Source organism: Bos indicus x Bos taurus, chromosome 28 (assembly GCF_003369695.1).
Source record: "Bos indicus x Bos taurus breed Angus x Brahman F1 hybrid chromosome 28, Bos_hybrid_MaternalHap_v2.0, whole genome shotgun sequence".
NCBI lineage: Eukaryota > Metazoa > Chordata > Mammalia > Artiodactyla > Bovidae > Bos > Bos indicus x Bos taurus.
Genome location: NC_040103.1, coordinates 13,824,588 through 13,844,203, shown reverse-complemented (window position 1 = coordinate 13,844,203; position 19,616 = coordinate 13,824,588). Strand labels below are relative to the sequence as shown.

General features: G+C 43.7%; 1 protein-coding gene across 14 annotated transcripts; it reads left to right on the top strand.

The window, feature by feature from the left end:
- The first annotated feature begins 201 nt into the window (after positions 1 to 201).
- Positions 202 to 18,799, top strand: HNRNPF (heterogeneous nuclear ribonucleoprotein F). 14 transcript variants are annotated; one of them, XM_027531115.1, is made up of 5 exons: positions 211 to 264; positions 588 to 655; positions 2,273 to 2,329; positions 13,946 to 14,005; positions 16,886 to 18,799. In XM_027531115.1, exon 5 carries the CDS (start codon positions 16,936 to 16,938, stop codon positions 18,178 to 18,180), a length of 1,245 nt encoding a protein of 414 aa, XP_027386916.1. In that variant the 5' UTR covers positions 211 to 264; positions 588 to 655; positions 2,273 to 2,329; positions 13,946 to 14,005; positions 16,886 to 16,935; the 3' UTR covers positions 18,181 to 18,799. The 14 variants fall into 14 exon arrangements, with proteins under 14 accessions (XP_027386915.1, XP_027386914.1, XP_027386916.1 ...); XM_027531114.1 differs by lacking the exon at positions 588 to 655 and having other exon boundaries at positions 202 to 264; XM_027531113.1 differs by lacking the exon at positions 588 to 655 and having other exon boundaries at positions 210 to 264; positions 16,868 to 18,799.
- The last annotated feature ends 817 nt before the right edge of the window (positions 18,800 to 19,616 follow it).

Sequence of the window (19,616 nt, the reverse complement as noted above, 5' to 3'; positions counted from 1 at the left end):
TCAAAAGGGCCCCACTAACCATCCTAGAAAGCTCGCCCCCTGCTCGTAGCTCCCCTCCCAGCAGCGCCCCGGCTCCGTACGCCCCTGCCCCGCCCTACTACTAGCTAGCCAATCCCTGGCTCCGCTCCGGGAGCGTCACAATGGCGCCCCCGCGGCTCCGCCCCCCGGACGCCCGCCTTGGAGACCCCGCCCCTCCGCGGTCTTTGCGTCTTTCCGGCTCCGTCTGGGAAGTGAGACCGCGCCGCGTCTTGTTGGGAGAAGCAGGTGGGATTCTGAGGGGAAGCCGGCCAGCGGTTACACCGGGAGCCGGGAGCGGGGCGGGGGCGTGAGTTCCTGGGGCTCTTGTTCCTGGGAGCTTGGGCGTGGGGCCGAGGAGGGGTAGGGCACTCCGAGAGCTTTAGGGCTTCCGGAAGCGCCGAGTGCGCACAACGGGCGGGGGTTGTGGACTCGGGCCTGCCGCGTGCCTGAACCCGCCCCTCGGGGCCCCCTCCCGGGGCGCGCTGCCAGGGGTTTCCATGGTGATGGTAAACAAGCCTCAACTGCCTCAGCCACAACTGCCAAGTCCCTAGCGTTCCACCCTCCTCTAGGTACTTAGAGGGACGACCAAGGTGCCGGATGTGAAGAAAAGCGGGGGCGTGGAGACTCGGAGCCCGAGGTGAGGGGTGGAACAGGCAGCGTCCGAGGCTCGCACACCAGGGACCGGCTGGGGACTGGGCCACTTGGCATTGAGGGCCGAGGAACTGAGATTTGGGGGTCAGCGGAGGCGGGATCTGGGGTGAAGGCCCTCACACCCGGGACCGATTGGGGTCTGGGCCTACGGGGGGAGTTGTGAACCGCGGGGCTGAGGTTTGGAGTCGGAGGAAATGGGCCGTGTATTCGGGGACCGACAGGGTACTGAAAGGGGACCCGGCCCACTGAGGGTGGGGACCGCGGGACTGAGATTTGGGCTTGGGGGAGGTGGATTTGAGGTCAGGGGCCTTATATTCCCGGCACTAGACCGCGGGGCTGAGGTTTGGACTTGGGGAAGTAGAGAGCCTCGTGCGGACTCCAGAGGGAGCAGAGCCCTAGCGCCCCTGGCAGGAGTAGGATGGGAAGACCAGGCAACCGCTCGAGGAGGGTCATTTTAAAATGAAAGCGGTACTTGCACGTGGCTGAACGCGTCCGCGAGTTGAACTAGACGGGTTGGGACCTGACTCCTCCCCCCTCCCACGTTCCCGCTCGCCGAGCCTCGACTTTGGAGCGTTGCCGCCTTTTCTTCCTGTCCGTGCGGCGTGTGTGCCCTAAGCCCCGTCTGCATTCGTCTCCTGCTCTTGAGGTATCCTGCCTGTATTTTGGTTGAAACTCTGGTTCTCGTTGTCTTGGCTTGGTGACCACACTTCTGCTGAGCTATCTTAATTTGGCCGTTTCTTTTTTTTGTTCTGTACTACTTTTCTTTTGAATGTACTTTGTGCCCGTTCTTGCCTGCGCCCGAGAAACTTCTGGACGCAGCTCGCGCTGCGCCTCCACCTCCCTGTTCCCGCGTGGCTCACGGAAGGCGGCGCTGGGCGACCCGGGGCGGGGCTCTGCGAGTCGCGGGGACCCGACCGGCCTTGGACCCCGGTCTTTTACCTGAATGGTTGGAGGGGCCGTGGGCCTCTCACCTTGAATATGTACTCTAAAGGGGCTCTCAGAGGTTCCCAACAAATAACCCCAGGCCCTAGAGAGCCGCCCCACCCCCACTTCGCCGGGCACCAGCGAGTCCCGCGTCCTTTGGGATGCCCTCGGCAGTTTTCTAACCCTGGATGTCCTAAGACGAACCACCATGCTTCACAACTGTTTTCGAGGTTGAGGGGAGAGGGCCTGTCTGCCACTGCGGAGGGTGTTCGGAGGGAGAGCGGCCCGCGAGCGGCCATACTCTGAGGGGGGCGGTGCGGCCGCGGCGGCTTCCGGAAACCGCCGGCTGGGAGGCCGGGGGCGGGGGGGGGGGGGGGGTGCCTCGGGTGGTCCGACCCTTGTGGAACTCTTAGGGTTGAAGGCGGCAAATCTTTTAGAAACATCTTCGAAACTATTCATTTTACTATAATTGTCAGTATTTCAGTCACGTTTTTAAAAGTTGACTGTTTCTGAATTTCTAGTAAAAATGAAAATAATTTGGGGTTCTCCGGTCAGATAAAAACCTGTTAGGGCCTATCAGTGAAAAGTGATGTTTTCAGTGCTAATTTTTAGGCAATTTTTCTTTTTTCATTTTAATTCCTGCACTTAATGAATATTGAGAGAGATCGTTTTATTACAGGTGTGAAGCAGATTCATCCTTTGCCTTGAGGATCTCATCTTCCTGTGTGCATTCTCTGTAAGTTGATTCGGTTTTTTATTTCCGTTTTACGGTGTCTCTTTTTTAATCTTTTATTTTAGTAACGTTCTTTTTGTATTATTTGCTTTTTGTTGCTTTTCTCTTTAACTGGCAAGTGACTGGTTTTCACTTGAGTACTGTTGTTACAGAGCTCCCTTTAAACATAAAATATCTGAAAAATGTGAGTTGATTTGAGGAGAGTTAGTCCTTGTTGTGACCGAAACTGAGGGAGAGTGTGGAGACAAGGGGTGCGTGCCCTTTGGAGTCGGTGCCTGTAGAGACTACAGAAACGGGAGGGGGCCACCTTCCACAGAGCTGACTTTACCACCAACCTGCCCTCTCCAATCTGAGTTCTGGTTCTCAGATTCTTTGTAGAAACACATTAAGTGACCCTTAACTGGATCCACACACAGAGCTAGGTGTTTTTCCACATTTTCTAATCGCATGCTCATGACCAGTTTGCAGGAAAGTATTACTGTGTTGTCATCATAGAGATGTGTCTTAAGGGATATAGGTGGGACTGGGACGCAGGTCTGCCTGACGGCTTCAGTCTTCTACCAGGGCCCCTGCCCCTAATTAGCTGCCACAAAGGTTCTTGAGGAGGACAGAAAACGGGGCAGAGGAGAGCCAGGCTCATCTAAGACCAGCCTGGCTTATTTTACAACAAATCCCGGGCATAGTAAGATTTTTATTCATAACTTTGTATTTCTAAAGACTTTTAAAATATAACCGCAATACCATTACCACACCTAAAAAAATAATAATTCTTTGATATCATCTAATACTCAGTGTTCACATGTACCTGATTGTGTAATATTTTTATATAGCTGGTTGGTTTGATTTGGAATCCAAACAAGTTCATTATATATTTGTTAGATAACTATCCTTTAAGTTTATGGTTTTTTTTTTTAATTGTTTGGCTGTGCTGGGGTGCTGCATGCAGGATCTAGTTTTCTTACCAGTGATGGAACCTGGTCCCCCTGCATTGGTAGCACCACGTCTTAGCCACTGGACCACTAAGGAAGTTCCCTCTTAAGTTATATTTTAAGCTAGAACAGCACTGTCCAATAGAAATACAATGCAAGTCACATAATTTAACATTTTCTGATGAAAAGAAACATACAGTTCACTTTAGTAATTTAGTTTAATGTGATATATATGTACCTTAAATAGATCCAAAATATCACTTCATCGTGTAATAAATTTTCATGCTTTTTTCCTGAACTAAACTTTCAGAATCCAGTGCGTGCTTATTTTATAGCACATCTCAATTTGCACCAGCCACAGTTCAATTGTGACAAAGAGGCTCCCTTATTAGTGAGGATCTAAAGGTTTTCTATTCTTAAAGTTTCTTCTTATGTAGAAGTCAGGTTTTGTGGCTCATGTAGAATTCTTTTCCCACACTCTGGGTTTTTCTGACTACATTCCCATGGAGTTAGTTGTTTGAGTCTCTGTCCTCTGCATTTCCTTTTAAAATGTTAGTTAACCTCTATACGCTGTTCTGATTCCCTTGAAATTTTTAAAAATATTGCATTGGAGGTGTTTGGTACTCCTGCCAGGGGCACATACTGGTTGGTGTCCCTTGTGATGTTAGCAGCTATTGATTGTTCTCTAGATGCATTGTTAATTATTTCCATATCTGTGATATTTTAATTCAGTATTCCTCATTTATTAGCAGGAGTACTCCTATAAGGAAGAAATTTTCTTTATTATTTGATTACTCTAAGATGTACTTTTATAAAAGGTTAAGGTTTTGATTTCTTGTTTATATTTATCAATACTAGTGTAATGAACTGAATCTTTAGTATGTGCCAAAATCAGTAATTTTTCTGGTATCATTATGAAGTCATGGATTTTATCATAGAGGATGTGTTTTAATCCATTGTAGCTTTTATTCTCTTTGATGCTCACATTATTCAATTTTTGGCTAATGGGAGTGCCCTTAAGATTGGTTCTTGAGTTTCTTGACTCAACTTCATGGTCTTTGGCTTATTGAGTTTAAGATATAATACTTTCTTAAGTGGATCCATCAAAGTTCATTCAACTGGACCTCTGCTACTGCTAAGTCGCTTCAGTCGTGTCAGACTCTGTGCAACCCCATAGACGGCAGCCCACCAGGCTCCCCCGTCCCTGGGATCCTCCAGGCAAGAACACTGGAGTGGATTGCCATTTCCTTCTCCAATGCATGAAAGTGAAAAGTGAAAGTGAAGTCGCTCAGTCGTGTCTGACTTTTCGACACCCCATGGACTGCAGCCTACCAGGCTCCTCCGTCCATGGAATTTTCAGGCAAGAGTACTGGAGTGGGATGCCATTGCCTAGTGATGGGCAATTGGGTTGTTAGTCTTTTCCTATTAGAAATAGTGCTGCAATGCTTCATTTACGATTCTAATTTATCTTACATGGTGATGAGCATCTTTTCATGTTTAAGGGCATTTCTTTTTCTATCAATTGTCAATATATCTAGCCTTTAAAAATTTTTTTGGACTGTTAGACTTGTGTTTCTCTTTTTAGAAGCTCTCTATATGTTTAAAGATATTAACACTCTTGGGAATAAATTGCAGATGTCTTTCCTATTTTATCAGTGATATTTTTGCATAGCTTATGCTATTTTTAGCCATGCATAAGATGTTTAGGTTGGGTTTTTGTTTTTTTTTTTTTTTTTGATGTGTGTATATTTGTAACCCTATATGTGAGTCATGATCAGGCATGTTCTCTACTTCCAGTGTGGAGGAATTTTGTAATTTAGGATATTTCTTAGCATTTCTTAGAAATACGAAAAATTCTTAGCTAACTCCTATTTTACCTTCATTAAGATGCTAATGTGACATCATCAGTGATTAACTTGGAAATGATGAATTACAGTGGGATTCTTGGAATAAATCCAAGTTGATCATGACATATTAAGTAGCCTTGTGTATTGTTGGATTTGGTTGTCTTATGTTTATGTAGGAATTTTTCATGTGAGTTCTGGAGTGAAATTAGCCTGTGAAACTGGATAAACTAATTCTAAAACTCTTGAAAAAATCAATTCCAAGTTTATTGTAGATTAAAATGTTTAAAAATGTAGATGAAAACAACAGAGCCTTTAAGTTTAAAAACTGTCCATATGGCCTTGGGCCAAGAGAAAGATTTCTGAAATAACACAAAAATCGATATTCATTTAAGAGAAAAATGACAAGAATGAAAAAATTCTAAACTATTATGTTTCTCTTACAGTATGCCTTTTCAAAAGTCCTGACTATATAAATATTAGAAATTCTTACCACATTCTCTCCTTTTAAGTTTATCTGCATGCAGGGATGATCCACAATTCACATCTCCAGTCTTCATCTTCACCCTAATTGAGGTCTTTTCTGCTTTACTACAAATATTTGGTTAGAATAGTGCTGTCCAATAGAATTATGATATAAATGCTTTTTTTTTTTCCATTTTTATATAATTCACATACCATACAGTTCACCTTTGTAAAGAGTACGATTCAGAGGGTGTTTTTTTAATTCGCAAAGTTGTAAAAAGCCATCACCACTAATTCCAGTATATTTTTGTTTGGTTCAAGTATAGTTGATTTCTAATATATTAATTTCAGGTGTAAGCACAGTGATTCAGTTATTCATGTGTATATTCTTTTTCCTTCAAGGTGATTACAAAATACTGAGTATAGTTCCCTCTGCTATGTAGTTAGGTCCTTGTTTATCTATTTCATGTTATGTGTATGTTAATTCCAACCTCCTGATTTACACCCCGTCCTTTTGCTATAAGTTTATTTTCTGTCTGTGAGCCTTCTTTCTGCTTTGTAAGTAAGTGTGTTTTGTTTTTAGCGTCTACCTATAAGCAGTATCACATTTGTCTTTGGTTTCACTTAGTATGATAGTCTCTAGGTCTATCTATGTGGCAGCAAATGGCCCGGTACATATTATGTTGAAACATTCCTAGAGTAAATTCCAGTTCATTATGGTGTATAACCCTTTTTATAGGTTGCTAGATTCATTTTATTAGTATTTTGTTGGAATTTTGCATTTATGCTCTTAGGGGTTATCTTGTGATATCTGTCTGGTTTTGCCATCTACATGTGTATTAATTTGCTAGGGCTGCCATAAGAAAGTCCTGCAGACTTGGTGGCTTAAACAGAAATTTATTGTGCCATAATACTGAAGGCTAGAAGTCCTGCATTATGATATCAGCAGGTTTGGTTCCCTCTTGAGAAGCTTGAGGAATATATGAAGGATATGTTCCAGACCTCTCTGGTTTTTAGGTGGGTGTCTTCCCTCTGCTTTCTGTGTCCAAATTGCCCCTTCTTCATTTTGGAATACAGACGACATTAATTATGTCATTTTTAATTTAGCTATCTCTATAAATATATCCAAGTCTGGTCACATTCTGAGGTACTGGGGGTATCTTTAACATAAGAATTTTGGGGGCATGATGTTCAGCCCATAACAGACATAATTAATACTGGTCTTGTAGAATGAATTGAGAAATTTTTTAATAGTTTATTTTAATATATTGTGATTAGTTCAAAACATCCAAAATATTACTTTAGTACATAATGAAAAAATTGGAAGTGAAGTTGTTCAGTCGTGTCTGACTCATTGTGACCCCATGGACTGTAGCCTGCCAGGCTCCTCTGTCCATGGGATTTTCCAGGCAAGAATACTGGAGTGGATTGCCGTTTGCTTCTCCAGGGGAATCTTCTCAACTCAGGGATCAAACCCGGGTCTCCCACATTGCAGAAATATGTAATAAGTATTTTAATTATTATTTTTTTCTTTTTTGGCTGCACTGCAAGACTTCTGAGATCTTAATTTTCCAATTAGTGATTGAACCCTCAGCAAGTGAGCAAGCAAGTGGGATCCTAACCACTGGACCACCAGGGAATTCCCTGCAATTCTTTGTATATGTACTAAATTTTATCACTTGGGGCACATCTCAATTTGTTCTTGGCACATTTCAAGCTCTACGGGCTACTCTTTTTTTTTTTTGCTACTCTATTTTTATCCTTTGTACCTAACCTGTTCTTTTTTTCAAAGCAGTTTTCCTTTGTACTTTAAATTTAGTTTACCAACATATGCTTGATTTTTGTGTTTTTAAAGTATCTGTGGGGAACTACACAACAGTGTTTATCTTAAGCCAGGAAGGTTTCCTTCTATTCTTTATCTGTTCTCCTGCCTCCGTTTTGTCTTTTTATTCTCGAATGCCTACCATTCACTTGTTTCTCCTGTCCTGTCTCTTATTATATGAGTCCTCTGAATTTCATCTCTTCCCCCTTGTTTTTTTTTTTTTTTTTCTCCTTTGTTTTGAGCTTATTTCTTCTACTTGGTTTTCCAAGCCACTAACCTTTCTTTCATTATTAACTACAAATCAAAACTCAGTTTTTAGCACTGGAAAATGTTTCATTCTGTAATCAGGTCTGTTAAAATATTTACTAAAGTTTAGTGCAGTATTTCTTTATCCTAGAAAACTGTTGTGTGCTGTTGTCCGGCTTGTATTACTGTTGCTAGAGCCCCTCTCAAGTACATAGTCCTGTTCCTTTGCTGCTCTTGGTTCTGTTCTCCACTCCCCTGGCATAGTGTGCTTGTGGTCCTGAGCAGTGAACATTGAGCACCAGGAGCTATAACTGCCTCCATTCTTATGGCAGCTGCAGGTGATCTGACAAGGTGTCAGCTCTCCCCCTGGTCCCACGAGGAAGTTCCAGGCCTCCTGAATGGACTGGGCATTTGTTAATACAGGTGACAGATACTTCCCTCTGTTGAGAACAGATTTTAGCACTAGAGATCTAGTGTTTCTATTTTATGAACTGCCACACCTGATATTTTTTCTGTTCTAACTTTAGACATTGATTCTTGAGTCACCAACAAAATGCAGTCAATATCATGGAACGACTTCTTGTTTTATGTTGGCTAAAAAATTGTTCCGTGTGTTCATTTCAAAACAGACATTATAGATATGATTATTTCAACACAAACTTTATAGATATGATTTACCTAACAGTACATTACAGTTTTTGCTTTTTAGTTAACACAGCTTTTGAGAAATGAACACTGGGGAAAACAGTGTATTATTCCCCCAGGCTTAGCCACAGTAAGGTAAAGAGCCTAATAGTCTAAAGATAATGGAAAACAGCCTTCCTGTTGCTTTCAGATTATGACATATCTTCTTTGACATATGAAAATATAATGGCAAACATTTAAAGTGTCAATGTATTTTAATCCTTCATCTATAGCTTTTCTCTTTTTTAATTGAAGTTAATTTACAATATTGTGTTAGTTTCTGGTGTATAGAAAAGTGATTCAGCTGTCTATATATACCTTTTCATATTCCTTCCCATTATAATTTATTACAGAATATTGAGTGTACTTCCTTGTGCTGTACAGTAGGACCTTATTATTTCATATTAGTTTGTATCTTAAACATTTTCTTCTTATTTTTGAATTTAGTAAGAACTAAATATAGTGATTAAAAGGATTCACTACAAATTAAAAATATTTTTACAAAGCATATCCTAACAAATGACTACATTTTAAAGTCTTACCTGTATACCAGGGTAAAAACGTTTTAACATTTCCACCCCTGTTCATGCATGCTTCTGATCTGTTTAAATGTCACTTCCTCAGAATCCCTATATGAGTTAGCCCCCATTTTCTAATTTGGGGTTATTTCAGAATTTGTCATCACATGTTTATTCTTTATTGATTCCTAGTCCACTGTTCTGTGGACTTAGCACAGTACCTGCATTTTGTTAGTGCACAATATTTCTGGGTTAATGAATGACTTGAGATTGAGTAAATTTTATCCTGCTGCATATCACTGAAATCCTTTGACACGCTTGAGTTTCCACCACAATGTTTTTGTTGCAGAGTATCATCAGTTCTTCCAAAATTTGACGTATTTCTTCCCATCTAGTTTCCATGCATCTGTTCCCATCATTCATCTTCCAGAGAGCAGCTAGACTGTTCTGTTGGAAAGTAAAACTCGTTTCCATTGGTCTTAGAATAAATAAAGTCTAAAATACGGTATCAGGCCTTCAGGGCCTTGGGGGAATCTTGCTCTGCTTCCCTCATTGATCTCAGTCCTGGCTGCAGGTGTTTTTGGGTGTTTTCTGTCCCAATACTTCCCCTGTGTATTCTGTACATGTTGTTCCTTCACTGGGCAGGAACCCTATCGTGACTGATCAATTATTAACACTAAGCTAGCCAGTGTCATCAACCAGTTAAGCCAAGAAAGCATATATAACGTTACTAAACTGAAACAAATACATTGAAAAAAGTGAGGAAACGGATGTCAGTCGTGTAGATTACCAAGAATATGTTTTGACAAGGTTTTTAGGAAGTGAGAAAAGTGAAATAAATGCTCAGGAAGCAGTCAGGGTACTCATTTCTGTAGATAACTGTTTCCCAAAACAAGCCAATTTCATGGCTTAATTTTTCTTCAGAATATTCTTTCTTGAATGTATGAGTTTTTAGTGTCTTTGTCATTTCCGTGGGATAGCTGCATTTTAAATCCTATCACCCAGCTTCAATAGCTACCAGTTGTGGACAGTTTTTCTTTACATCCCCCATTTTTTGAGGCAGATCCCATCCCATCCATCACACTATTTCACCCACAAATATTTAAAAATGTATCTCTAAAAGCTAATGCCTTTCGTTTTAGGATAACTAATTTCGTTACTTAAGTAAATATAATACTTTAATATCAAATTTCTAGTCGATGTTCAGGTATTTCCTAAATTGTCCTATAAATGTTTACCAATTTGTTTGAATCAAGATCCATATATTTCCCATATATTGTGAATCCCTGATAATTCTTGTTATTTTTATTCATTAAGTGCTCCTTTGAAGCTATTTCGTTGAAGGACCGGCTATTGTGCTTGTCTAGTTTCCCAGGGTCTTTGCAGACTGCATTATTACATTCTCACTTAGTATGGTTCCTTTTCCCTATAAATTCTGTAATTAAGTAGATTCTTACAGACTTTTCAAGATAAAAACTTTATTACTAAAAGTATTAAACATACACAAAAGTAAAGACAACAGTATAAAACTCCATGTACCCATCCCTCAGCTTCAATAATTACTGAATCATGGCCCATGTACTGACTCCCACCACTCAAGATTATTTAGAAACAGATTCTAGATAATCATACGAATCTCTAACGACTTAAACACAGCAACAAAGCTACAACTAAAGTTTTATAGTTTCTTCATCTAAATTCAAGTCACTGCTAACATTACTGCAATTGCCTTATAATTGTTTTCCAGTTCATTTGAATTAATATTCAGGTGTTCATAAAATGTAATTGCTTGCTAGGTTGTAGAGTTAAAGAATTGCGAGTTTTAAAATTAATCCTTTTAAACTGAAAAAAGTTATGACTGCTCAAACCTACAAAACAAGGTACTGTATATACAAAGAGGATTCTGCCTTTTGTACATTAGTTTTCATTCGGAATTCTTTCCTGCCTTAAAGAGTTTGTTTGTTGTTGGGTTTTTTTTTTTATTTTACGGTTTCTCCTTCCTTAAGAGTGGTGACGGCTAACTCCTCCCCTCCTCTCCGCCTGTACTCTGGACTTTTCTCTACCCTGGCACCTCTCCTGAGAGCTCACTCAGAACGGTCTTCCTCGTTGCTTTCCTTCCCTCCTCCCACTTCCTGCCTTGGCCGACCGCGCGGGCCGCACCTGCAGGGCGCGTTTCCATTGGTGACATCTTGGCGGGCCCGCCAGTGGCACTTCCTCCTTTACACCCCGTGACCCACGTCCGGCTCGCCGCCCTCCCAGTCACGCGGCCTCTGCCTCCGGGACGCAGCCCCGTGCGCCGGCCTTCCGCACTCCAGGCCCCGGACCCGTCGTGGTGAGCCGCCGCGAGCGGACGACCCCCGCCCGCACTTCCCCCAGCCCCCGTGGGTCCCTGGAACTCCCCTACCTCCTCCCGCGCAGCCGCCCCCTACCCCCAGGAACTCTTTCTGCCCCCTCTCGCTGCCCCAGGAACTCCCCCTCCCCCACCTACCCTGCGTCCCCAGGAAGTCCCCCCGACCCGACCCGACCCGACCCGACCCGAGAGCTCCGCCCCCAGCCCCGGGAGCCGCCCGCCCCCCTCGGGTACCGGGAACTCTTCCTCACGGCTCCACGGAGCCCCTGGGATTCGGGAGCTCCGCCTTCCCTCCCCCGCGGCTCCGGGAAGCCCGGGCCTGAGAACTCTTGCCCACTTCGCTGCGAACACTTTCGCCTCTATCCGCGGCCTGAAAACTCTGCCACCCTAGTGAGTCCCCGCTGTCCTGGGAGCTCCCCCCCCCCGCCCCACCTCGGGCCCCGGGAGCCTACGTCTCGTGACCTTCCCCTCCCCCCAGCTCGCGCGGCCCGGGAAGCCTCTCCCTCCCCCACCCGTAGTTCGCCCCGCCCCGGAAGCTCCCGCTGACCCCGCCCAGGCCCGTGGATGGGGCCCCCTGTCGTCGGGCCTTCCTGTAGGGCTTTGCCGACCGAAGGCTGTCGGATCGGCGGTTGGAGGCCGAGCGAACCCCTTCACGTCCCAGTGCCCCCGCCAGGAGCCTAGCGTCCGGGACTGATACCGCGCTTCCCGCCGAAATCGCTCAGACGCGCCCCTGGCGGCCCGCGGCCGCGAGCTTGAGAGCGCACTTTGAAGCCTGGTACGAAGCGTTTTCCCCCAGCCAGTTGAGTTTCAATTTCAGGTTGATAACAAAAGGAGGTGCACCTGGCCTTTCCGCGGAATCTTCTGCGTTTTTAAGCTTCGGGTGGAGTTGGGGGTCCTTTGGCTGTAAACTGCGCTTGCTGGTTGAAAATAGAAATCGGTCCTGCTCTCTTCAGCGGTAAGTTTTAGGGCAGAGTCAACTGCGTAATCCTGAGGCGGCGTCTCCCGTGGACTGTGATTTAAGAGGTAGAACTTTCTGATTAATTAAGACAACCTACCAGTCTGTGCGTGCTGCCAGCTGTAGGTTAAAATTCATTTACAAGTAAGGGCGAAAATGCTTTTCAGGCCCCATTGGGACGCGGATAAAGCAGGGTGAAGCCAGGGAGCTGCTGAGTTCCAGTCCCTGAATAGAAACGGTGGGGGCGCAGTTTGAGCCGCCCTGTGTACTTCGTAGATAAACCTAATCAGTCGGGCGCTGGAGGTGCGCCCTTTTTATCTCGATGGGTCTACCTGGATCTCAACTAAATCTTGTCTAACCAGTATAGTAGAGTGAGGTCGAACTCGTTCTGGAATACCTCCTGGGAGCAGTTAGATATGTTGAATCTCGGCCCCGGCCCAGATCTATTGTTTTAGAATCTGCCTTTTAACAAGATCCTTGGGTGGTCCGTGTGCTCACTTACGTAATAGACCACTTGCGGGCAGGGGGGTGGAGTTGTGCAAAATGAGTCTCCAGGTGCTGGACCCAAGAGGAGTGTTTTGTAACACTTGGCCCCAGTGGTGTCGACGGGCTGTCGGGGAGCCGGGTGGGAGACCAGTGTATATCCTTAACGCTTGAACATGTGTGCGCCATAGTTCAGCCACGTGGGAATCGGTTTCCTCATGTCTGACCGCCCCTGGGTTTGCGTGTCCGAGCAGGGGCTTTTGGTCTGCGGACCACACTGGAATGAGCATGTAGCAGGGTGATAAACCCAGGCAAAGAATTCGGACCACTAAGATGACCGGGCTCTCTACCCTTTAGATTCTACTCTTTTCTGAGGGTAGAGGAGAGGGACAGTTGAAGCTTCTTGAAAACCCTCGTCTAGAGAATTTGAAACTGTTAACTTCTTAAATTGTAGTACTTTATGTAGATTTTCCTCCCCAAAGTAGTATCTCATGTAAGAGAGGGTGCTAATAAGGCAAGACAGGTACTGTGTCTATGGCAACAGGCTCAGAGAAACTGACTTTTCTCAATTCTGTGGTTCTAAAACTAAGAATGTTCTTTAGTTCTCAAACGAATTCGCTGGACATACCAAAGTTTTCTGCTACAGCTTTATTCTGTGGCTGTGGTTGATGGTAGATTGATGTTTTTCCTATTTTAAAACATTTCAACACTACCTCCCCTCATTCTCAGTTAAAAGAGCAATGTTATATAAATACAAGTCTCAAGAAATGAAATTATTAAAAACAGGGAAGGAAAATCTTTTTAATATCTCCACCCAGACCTCCAGGGATGTTTGCAAATTGTAAATACTGTTAGGCCAGTTTATAGCAAACTACTTTTGCCTGGAGCACGTCTCTGTGAATACGGCCTGGTCTCCAGTGCCGATCAGCGGTGCAACTCCTCTCCCCCCTGCTCGGCCTGCCTTCTGCTTCCGGGAACCGCTCCTCGACCCAGCCCCGCCCAAAAGGTGCGCCTCCCACTCTAGGTATTTAAATTTTCTTAACCACGGTTAGGGGTTTCTGTACAGAACGCGCCTTCTGAGTAAATCTTTCAGGGCAAGTGGGATGGTTCCAGGCTGTTATTCTCTGTATAACCCTATGAAAAAGGTAAACCTTTCCAAAGCTGTTGGGGTGGGACGGGCGTGTACTTTCTTTAAGGCAACCCGGTGCTTGCCACGGCTCCGGAGAGGAGCTCAGAGCCGGTCCCAGTCAGGGGATTGCTGCCTCTTCTCGCTCCGGGAGTGCTGGGACATTAAGGTAAAATTTCCTTGTCGCTTTTTTTTAGGACGATTCGTTACCTACCTGGAGTGTCTTTGACTGTGGGCATCCCCCGGTGTTCTTTAAGGTGAGCTATTTTAAGAAAATTAATTTCTCAGTTTATAATTGATTTCTTGATACAGATAACTTCCTGAGTGAAAACTTTTTTTCACTAGCTGTAAATCTAACGTTGAGCAGAAAGCCAGCTTATTTTCACAAGTTTTAGTTAACGTACTGAAAGTCTGCGAAGAATCCAAATGTAGAGGATTCTGAGGTCAACAGAAAGGATATTGCTCTGTGTTTTAGAAGTACATATGTGTTTTGGGAAAGTGCTTTTTTCGCTTTATAATTTCTGTTTCGGGCACTTTAATTCTTACATGACATATTTGTTTTTTTATGCTTCCTGTCCCCCCCCCCCCCTTCTGCTTGTCTTTTTTAACCTAACCAGAAGGTGGTGTTGGCCCCACGTGGCTGTCAGTTAATCTCTTGCTAATCTTGGGCCTGCTGTGCTGGGGGTGGGACTACAGTGACCTACAGAACAGATAAGTCTGTTGCCACTAGCCTTTCAATGCAGTTGCAAAGAGTTTTAAACAAATTATGGATTGTTTCCCTAGAATGCTCTGGGATCATAGAAGTATAGATTTAATTTGTGGGGGGGGAGAAAGTCTTGTGGAAAAGTTGGTAAATTTAAGCTGAGACCGTAAGGATTAGTGGGATTTAGCTAGACAGATTGGGTGGGCTATCTTCAGACAGATAATTACTACGTGTGTCAATTCCAGTGGAACAGAGAGCCTGCCACATTTCGGCACAGAGAAATACGGGAATAAAGGTTTGTTTGCTTTCTAATGCAAGTGTGTTTCAGGTCAAAGTTTCAAGGCCTGAGCACCCCCTTGGCCCTATGATTGGTGTTCCAGACAGTGGGGAGCCACTGAGGTGTTGAAACAAAGTGACATAAAATTGCTCTTAAAACAGCTACAGGTTGGGCTGGTAGCAAGGATTGGAAAAGTTGTAGATGTGAATGTCTTGGAAAGGGCTTGTTGGTATTGGAAGTAGAAAGGGATGAAGGCGATGCACAAAGATGATGATGATTTGATATTCAAATCATAACGTCAAGCAGGTCTAAGGACCAAAGTAAGATATGAGAAACCTCTATACTTGTTGGAATCAAGAGTTGCTGAATAGAATTTAGGCATGGATTAGGAATAGGATTAGGGTGGAGAATGGGATCACCCCCCAAAGAAATGATGAGCTCATTAGATTTAAGGGCTTATAAGTTGTTCAAAGATTGCTTCAGTTTCACTCTAGAGCCTTTGGATGACAGGTAAGGCCATTTATGCCGCACCCAGGGTACTGTAGAAGAGTTTCAGGAAAAAGCAGTGTAACCTGTGGAATGGAGTTTGTCTAGGCCAGTCTTGCCCTCGGGGAGTCTAAGTCTAGGAACCTGTGTGTCCTGAACCCAGAATTGGCCCTGGACATACAAGGATCAGGTAAGGTTGCCTGAAAAAAGGGGGCCAGTGATTATGTATTGTTAAACCTTGGGGAAGGACTTAAAGAGGCAGAGTACCTAAGGAATTAACAGGAAAACCAAGAGCCAAGAGGAGAAAGGATTTCCAGAGAGAATGGTTAAATCCTGAGGGCACAAAAGAGATGGAGATAAGAAAATGTTTCTTTTCTTGCCATAGAGATCCTTGGCAGAGTGAGATGTGCCCTAGTTTAATGGTGGGGTAGGGTAGGGCATGTAAGAAGTCTTTTTGAAGATGAGATTTCACTGAAAGGGAAAACAAAACCAAGTAGCTGGAGGCAAAGTTGGTATCAGAAAAGATACCTTAGGGGATACCTTATATCTTATAAAGATATCTTAGGGGATAATTAGAAATGAGAAAATCTCCTTAATTGATGGGGAAAAGTGTTCAGTGAAGTTTGTGTGAAGATGAAGATTGCTTGGGGTGGGTGGAGTTGACCAGGGCAGAGCCACAGATAAGAGCTCAGCTATAGAAGAAGCAACTCCCTTGTTTATAAAGTTCTAAAACTTGCTCTGATTTGCTTCACCAGGTCTCTGTTAAACCGATTTACTTTACTTTTCTTACCATTCATGCTTTCTAGTTTTAATCGTGGGGTTTTTAGAAATCTGTCCATGTTTTGCTCTAATCGTGTAAATATGCCATGCCATTTTAGATAGTTTTAGGATTCATCTGAGGTAAGATTCTGTTTTATCTTTTTCTGTGTGATAACGTGCCTAAATTTTTTTGAAAAGGCAGCTTTTACCACTGACTTAATAGCTACATCTGTTACACTTGTTATCAAATGACAATTCCATAAAACTTGTATATACTTGTGCCTGTTCTGAATATATTTTTGGCCCTATCTGTATTTTTATTGTCCGTGTTATTCATGTATTGCTATCTGACTCAGCTCCCGCTCTTCAGAATGCTGCCCTTCGACATGGATTTAACCTTTACTCTTTTTTAGCTTGGACTCTAGGTGTCAGATGCCACTTGCACTTCATGGCACTTTGTCAGGAGGGGCACCTGTCATGCCTCTTGTACAATGAAGAGTCCATTCCATTTCTAGTCCCTCAGTGAAACACAGTGATGTGTGTGTTACGTTGAACAACGTAATGTGTTTTATTTTGTTTTTTTGGGGGGGGGGAGGGGGGTCATGCTGTGCTGCTTATGGGACTAGGGATTGAACCCAAGCCATGGCAGTGTGAAACTGAGAGGCATATAATTTGATTTCTATGTTTGCATCTCATATAACTGATACTCTGCTGATGTACTTATCTGTTTGTTTAGATATGTCTTAATTTGACCTTGCACTTGATTGGGGTTTTGAATAGACAGTAGGACTTGCCACCTACTCTCTTGCGTTTTAGTGATGCAGTAATACAATCTGTTTTCCTTTAGTTTCATATTCTTGTTATACATATTAAATGAAAATTTATGTAAAGTAGTTTTTGCTTTCTTTTCAGCCACAAAAGCTGCACCCAAGCTTGTTTGACGTCTGCTCTGTCGAGTGTCCATGATGTTGGGCCCTGAGGGAGGTGAAGGCTTTGTGGTCAAGCTCCGTGGCCTGCCCTGGTCCTGCTCTGTTGAGGATGTGCAGAATTTCCTCTCCGACTGCACGATCCATGACGGGGTCGCAGGTGTTCACTTTATCTACACTAGAGAAGGCAGGCAGAGTGGTGAGGCTTTTGTCGAACTTGAATCAGAAGATGACGTAAAATTGGCCCTTAAAAAAGACAGGGAAAGCATGGGACATCGGTACATTGAAGTGTTCAAGTCCCACAGAACCGAGATGGATTGGGTGTTGAAGCACAGTGGTCCAAACAGTGCTGACACTGCCAATGATGGTTTCGTGCGACTTCGAGGACTCCCGTTTGGATGCACCAAGGAAGAGATCATTCAGTTTTTCTCAGGGTTGGAAATCGTGCCAAACGGGATCACATTGCCTGTGGACCCCGAGGGCAAGATTACAGGGGAAGCCTTTGTGCAGTTTGCCTCACAGGAGTTAGCAGAGAAGGCTCTAGGGAAGCACAAGGAGAGAATAGGGCACAGGTATATTGAGGTGTTCAAGAGCAGTCAGGAAGAAGTTAGGTCATACTCGGATCCCCCACTGAAGTTCATGTCAGTGCAGCGGCCAGGGCCCTATGACCGCCCTGGCACAGCCAGGAGGTATATTGGCATCGTCAAGCAGGCAGGTCTGGAGAGGATGAGGTCTGGTGCCTACAGTGCAGGCTATGGGGGGTATGAGGAGTACAGCGGCCTCAGTGATGGCTACGGCTTCACCACCGACCTGTTTGGGAGAGACCTCAGTTACTGTCTCTCTGGAATGTACGACCACAGGTATGGAGATGGTGAGTTCACTGTCCAGAGCACCACTGGACACTGCGTCCACATGAGAGGTCTGCCCTACAAAGCCACAGAGAACGACATTTACAACTTCTTCTCCCCGCTCAACCCTGTGAGAGTCCACATTGAGATCGGCCCTGATGGAAGAGTGACCGGCGAAGCTGATGTTGAGTTTGCCACTCATGAAGAAGCCGTGGCGGCCATGTCCAAAGACAGGGCCAATATGCAACATCGATACATAGAACTTTTCTTAAATTCCACAACAGGGGCCAGCAACGGGGCATATAGCAGCCAGATGATGCAAGGCATGGGGGTGTCAACCCAGTCCACTTACAGTGGCCTTGAGAGCCAGTCTGTGAGCGGCTGTTACGGGGCTGGCTATGGTGGCCAGAACAGCATGGGTGGATATGACTAGTTTTGTTAGTAGCTTTTGAGTTATTTCAAATTTTCACAGGCAGCCAACAAGCAGTGAAAAGCAGTTATTACTCTAGAGGAAGCTATGGGACCCAATTTGCACCATGAGTTTGTGAAATCTGGATTAAAAAATTACCTCTTCAGTGTTTTCTCATGCAAACTTTCTTCTAGCATGTGATATTGAGTAAACTAAAACTTTTCAGCTTTTCTCAATTAACATTTTGGTAGTGTACTTCTGGAGTGATGTTATCTGAGTTTAAAGTAGTTTTAAGTATGTTAAATGTGGATCTTTTACACCACATCATCGTGAATACATTGGGGAGGCGTGCTTTTTTGGAAAACTCAAGGTGCTAGATCCCTAATTCAAAGAGGACATTTCTCATGTTTGTTCATTCTAGTTTATTTTCATTTAAAATCTCTTAGGTTAAGTTTAAGCTTTTTAAAAGTTAGTTTTGAAAATTGAGACACATTACTAATACTGTAGGAATTGGTGAGGCCTTGACTTAAAAACTTTCTTTGTACTGTGATTTCCTTTCGGGTGTATTTTGCTAAGTGAAACTTGTTAAATTTTTTTGTTAACTAAATTTTTTTCTTAAAATAAAAAGACTTTTTCACAATGACTGGCACAGACTATATACTCACCAACAAATAGCAAAATGACTTGGGTGGTTGAATTTAATACTGCTGTGTTAAACAGTGTGAATTTTAAATTTAGCACTATGATTTCCCTTGTGTTCTTATAACAAGGCTAAATTAAAAACTTTAAAAACATTAAACACACGAGTGGAAATGGTGACTAGAAACTAGAATAGAAACATAGAGTTCCAGTTTTCCTGTGACTTTTCTGTTCATCAGCCATTTGTAATATCCTGATGTTTCCTTTATACCAGGGTGGCACCTATTCATAGCTAGAGGTCTTTAGTTTTTGGTGCTACATACATTGAGTCATTAACCACAATTTATGGTTTTATATAAGATGTGCTGTTTGGAACAGTCTCCCATATTTATTATTTTGATAGGACACACTCAGGTTACAGTTATTGGTTATTGCAGGATATGCATATTCTGAAGTTTGAACGACCTACATCCAAATTGTTGGTAGAAAATTGTTGATCTAGCAGTGGGAACAGCATTACAATCACATTAAACACTATCAAGACTTTAACATGAGAGAATTTCACTTCGTGGGTGTTCATTTTCCCACTTTAGAGTCCAATCAGTGTAGCCCAGATCTAATAAGTCTGTAGGTCGACGAGAGGGAGTCTTGGGTCTTTCCTGTGTTGGACTTCATGGCCCCACCCTGTCATTCTTCCCACCAGTGGTCTGCTGACTCAGATGGCAAAGATACAGTGGCAGCATCACCCAGGAATGCCAGAGCTAGGATGCAATGAAAAGGCTAAGATTTAATTAGAGCAGTGAAGTTTCAGGGAGTATATT

Coding starts and splice junctions, on each gene's coding strand:
- HNRNPF (XM_027531114.1), top strand. CDS start 16,936: ATGATGTTGGGCCCTGAGGGAGGTGAAGGCTTTGTGGTCAAGCTCCGT.